Below are 4,456 nucleotides of genomic sequence, written 5' to 3' on the forward strand. Positions count from 1 at the left end.
CCAAGAAATGACTCAAACTAACATTTGAGAATGAGTGAAGTTAATTAGGCAAAGTCTAAAGTCTAGCTTTCTTAACATGGTCTTTCTGATATGCTTTTTTCCCCTACCAAGCCACCAAACTCTATCATACTGTGTTATGTGCCTTTCCATTGTATGCTTACATTGCCATCCTCCCTTCCAGTTTGGACCTACAGATCTCTACCTGATGAAGGATTTATCATGTTTACCCTCACCTGTTTTCCAATTAAAAGCCCAGGCTTTAATTAGCCTATCTTTGTTGTCTCCTTGTGATTATAGATTTGGACTGATAATCTTAGCATGGATGATAAATTATATTTTTATCATTCCTCTATTTCTTATACTGTATTTTGAAAATAAACTATGAGCTCATAGTTTAAAATATCCAGTTAACCCATTTTACACATTCAATGAGTTCCATGCCCTTTTCACTCCCCCAATAAAAGCTAGTTTATAAGAACCAGTGTGTTGTTTCCCAGGGAAGTTCGTCGTGTCATCAGGCTAATAATAATTTTTAAAGTCCACTTATTTGTTCTGTCCTTAGTGCAATTGTATTATGTTTCTAAGTTAACTGTTAACAATATACATAACTTGACATCATTTTAAAAAGTTAAAAATATCTAGCAGATTCCAACTGCCTGTTGGGTTAGGGTTACAATACTGTCATTCAAGGCCTCCCTTAGTCTGATGCCATCTTTGACATTCATCCAATTTCCCAGTTTCAGACTTTTACCTCTCCAGGCTGATTTAGTTGGTAAGTGGCTTTATTTCCTTCAGCAAAGCACAGGAGCCCTAACCCTTATCAACCTGAAATGTGATTATCTTACTCTCATTTTTACATGTTGAAAATAGAGGTTCAGCCAGGGCCGGTTTGGCTCAGTGGATAGAGCGTCGGCCTGCGGACTGAGGGGTCCCGGGTTCGATTCCGGTCGGGGGCATGTGCCTGGGTTGCGGGCACATCCCCAGTGGGAGATGTGCAGGAGGCGGCTGATCAGTGTTTCTCTCTCATCGATGTTTCTAACTCTCTCTCTCTCTCCCTTCCTCTCTGTAAAAAATCAATAAAATATATTAAAAAAAAAATAGAGGTTCATGGATTTTTTCTTGCGGCTAAAATGGGATGAGGATAAGTGTCAAACCCAAGAGAGAGGAAGGGAGAGGGATAGAAATATCCATGAGAGAGAATATCATCGATCGGCTGCCTCCTGCACACCCCTTTCTGGGAATCGAGCTCACAACCCAGGCATATGCCCTGACTGGGAATCAAAGTGTGACCTCTCAGTTCCTGGGTCTGAGCTCAACCGCCGAGCCACACCAGCAGGACGAATTGTACAATTTTTGACAAATAGATGCACCCATGTAATCCACACCCATTAAGCTATAGAATAACATTTCCATTACCACACAAAACTCCCTAAATTCCTGCCTACACCCAAGAGGAAGCCACTGTTCTAATTTTTTCACTAGTTCTAGAACTTCATATAAATAGATCATACACTATGTACTTTTTTTGTGTCTAAGTTCTTTTGTTGAGATCAATTCTTTCCGTTTTGTATTGCTAAGTAGTACTATTTTTGTGTGTGTGTGTTTTCAATCTTCACCCAAGGATGTTTTTCATTGATTCTACAGAGAGGAAGGGAGAAGGAGAGAGGGAGGGAGGGAGGGACACCCACACAGAGACATGGATGTGAGAAACATTGAGAAGTTGCTATGCACTCCGACAGGGATTAAAACCACAACCTGGGTGTGTGCCCTGATTAGGAAATGAACCTGAGTCTGTAGTGTATGGGACAATGCTTAACCAAGTGAGCCACACCGGCCAAAGTAGTAGTAGTGTTTTATATAAATACTAGAGGCCCGATGCACAAAATTCATGCAAGAGTAGGCCTTTGCAGCTCTGGCTTCCTCGGCCTCGCAGCCCTGGCTTCATCAGGAAGGTCGTCCAGGCGGTCTTTCTGCTGTTTGGTTGATTTGCATATTATTCTTTTATTATAGACTCCACAATTTGTTTAGTCATTCTCCTAATGACAGTATATGGTATAAAGTGGGGGGTCAAATTTATTTTTCATATAGATATTCTGTTCTGTCACAATTTCTCAAACTCCACCCAAATTTTTCATTTTGAAAAAATTTAAATCTATAGAAAAGCTGAGACTAGTATAATAAACATTCTTGTGTCCTTTCTGTAGATTCACTCGTAAGCGTTTGGCTGTATTTGCTTTATCTTTGTAGGCTTTTATTTTAAAGCCTAAACCATTTAAAATTAAAGTGTAGACTTCATGACCTTTCATTTATAAATATTTCAGCATGCATCTCTCCTACCTAGGCATAATACCATTATCATACCTAAGAAAATTAATATTAATTGAATCATCCCAACTAAAATGCAATCTATTTTCTGGCTGGAATTTTTATGGGAATTATGTTAAACCTGAATATCAGTTTGAGAAGGGCTATCTTGACCATGTTGAGTGTTCTAGTTAATGAACATGGTGTGCCTCTCCGTTTATTTCACTCTTCTTTGGTTTCTTTCATCAGTATTTTGTAGTTTTGAACATACAAATCCTATACATGTTTTGTTAGATTTACTCGTGCTTATTAGTTCATATAGCTCTATCACATTTTAAAATGGATACATAGTAAGATATAAAAATTAAAAGGTTTTGATAAGTAAATATCTCATCTTTGGATCACTTCAGCTAGAAAACGAGGCAGAGTCCATGTCTCTATTATGATCAACAGTACACTGCTATCTGCTTTAGGTTCAGGAGGAGTACCAATACCCATTTCTGATGTAAGCAAGAATGACTCAAACTTAGCTATTTAGAAATCACCCATAGCTTCATTTAAAAAATACAAATTCTATGACCCCATTCCAGGCTTCCCGAGCCCAATATCTCTAGAGGTGGCACCTATAAATACATATTTAACAACTCCTCAGGAGAGTCAGACGATTAGCCAGTTTGGGTAGTTATTAACCTAGACTGTGTTTCCTATTAGATGCACATTGTCTCTTCCTTTCTTCCCATTTATAAATCCCACACTGTAGTCAATGTGGCATATTTGCCAATTCATAACATACAGTGCTACTCTTTCTCGGTCTTGCTCATATTGCTTTCCTACTCTATAGTGCCTCACCCTTCTTGCGCTTTAACTTTGCTTTTGCAAATTGAGTGCATTACTCAAATCCCAGCCCAAACGCTACTTCCTCGGGGACCTTTTGGCTGGAAGTACTTTCTTTCTGCTCAGGTTGGCTGTATCTCCTAATGGCATTTACAGTGTATATTGATTGTCTTTCCCCTCCTAAAAGGCTGAATTAGATTTTACTCATTTTGCATTCCTCAAGTCATTCAGTTTACTGTGTGCCGGGTCCCACACCAAGTCTGTACATGCGCCATTTCAGTGGCAGGCTTGCTGAGAGTTACTAAACTGGAAATGTCTTCAAAGTAAAGAAAACAATAGCTTAATATTATTTTAGAAAACATTCTTCCTCTATTCATCTTCTTAGCTGTACTATTTAAAGAAATACTAAATTTTATGATGAGAAATTACATACCTGGCTTAAATCTACTTTCCATCCTCTTCATAATTTTAAGATACCAGAGTACTTATGATCATAGGGAAAAAATGGAATAGGAATTTTAATTACTTATTATATAACAGAAACAATCCTGGAATTTGTAAGAAAAGATTTTAATTTTTACATAATTTTATTAATAAACACAGGGAAATACTGATATAATACACTAAAATTTCAGTGTCACCATAATATTCTGAAAAGTACAAAATTCAAATGTCTACATTTTAAAAACATTTCTCCCCATGGTAATGCAAAAGAAAAGCCCCAGTAATTACAAATATGTATATTTTACAAAAAACTCCATTTACCATGGAAATTAGTAAGATTACACAGAGTAGATGAATTATGACTGAATTTCATATCCTAATGGGTCAAGTCCCTGGTCTAGAAGCATCAAAGAGGATTCTCTTAACTTCTGCAGCAATTTCCTTAGTTCTTCCTTAGAAAATACCTGATTTTTAAAAAAGAGAAAAATGTTAAGAATGAGAACAAAGAAGAGTAGGAACTTATAGTCAACTAATCAACCTGATTAGCTTAATACAAGAAGAAATTCCCTTTTAATATTCATGTAGCCAGAGGCCAGTACATTAGCATGGTTAGGAATTTCAAAGCTGTTTCTCTGAGCTAGTCTATATACCTCTTAACTGCTTAGGAATGTATACATATTTTGAAAAAATAAAACAAAACAAAACAAAAACCAAAAAACAAAAACGGGCACAATCATTAAAATGAGACTATTTAAGAAAATCTAAGTATAGCTGACCAAATCACTAAAATTTAAAAGCGCAGTTGCTCTAGAACTTACCAGATACAGTTTGTGGCGCTCAGAGGATACCATATCGGCTAACTGCAGGCATTCCT

The 4,456-nt window shown here is 37.0% G+C and overlaps 1 protein-coding gene across 1 annotated transcript in view; it reads right to left on the minus strand.

The window, feature by feature from the left end:
• Positions 1-3,692: 3,692 nt before the first annotated feature.
• Positions 3,693-4,456, minus strand: part of NUP107 (nucleoporin 107kDa) — a 44,662-nt gene continuing 43,898 nt past the window's right edge. Inside the window, 2 exon segments of the mRNA XM_006767776.2 lie at positions 3,693-4,046; positions 4,401-4,456. The exon segment at positions 4,401-4,456 is cut by the window's right edge and continues 4 nt beyond it. Of these exon segments, the coding sequence (XP_006767839.1) occupies positions 3,939-4,046; positions 4,401-4,456 (164 nt within the window). The 3' untranslated portion in view covers positions 3,693-3,938.

This window comes from Myotis davidii, unplaced genomic scaffold (assembly GCF_000327345.1).
Source record: "Myotis davidii unplaced genomic scaffold, ASM32734v1 scaffold982, whole genome shotgun sequence".
Lineage (NCBI taxonomy): Eukaryota > Metazoa > Chordata > Mammalia > Chiroptera > Vespertilionidae > Myotis > Myotis davidii.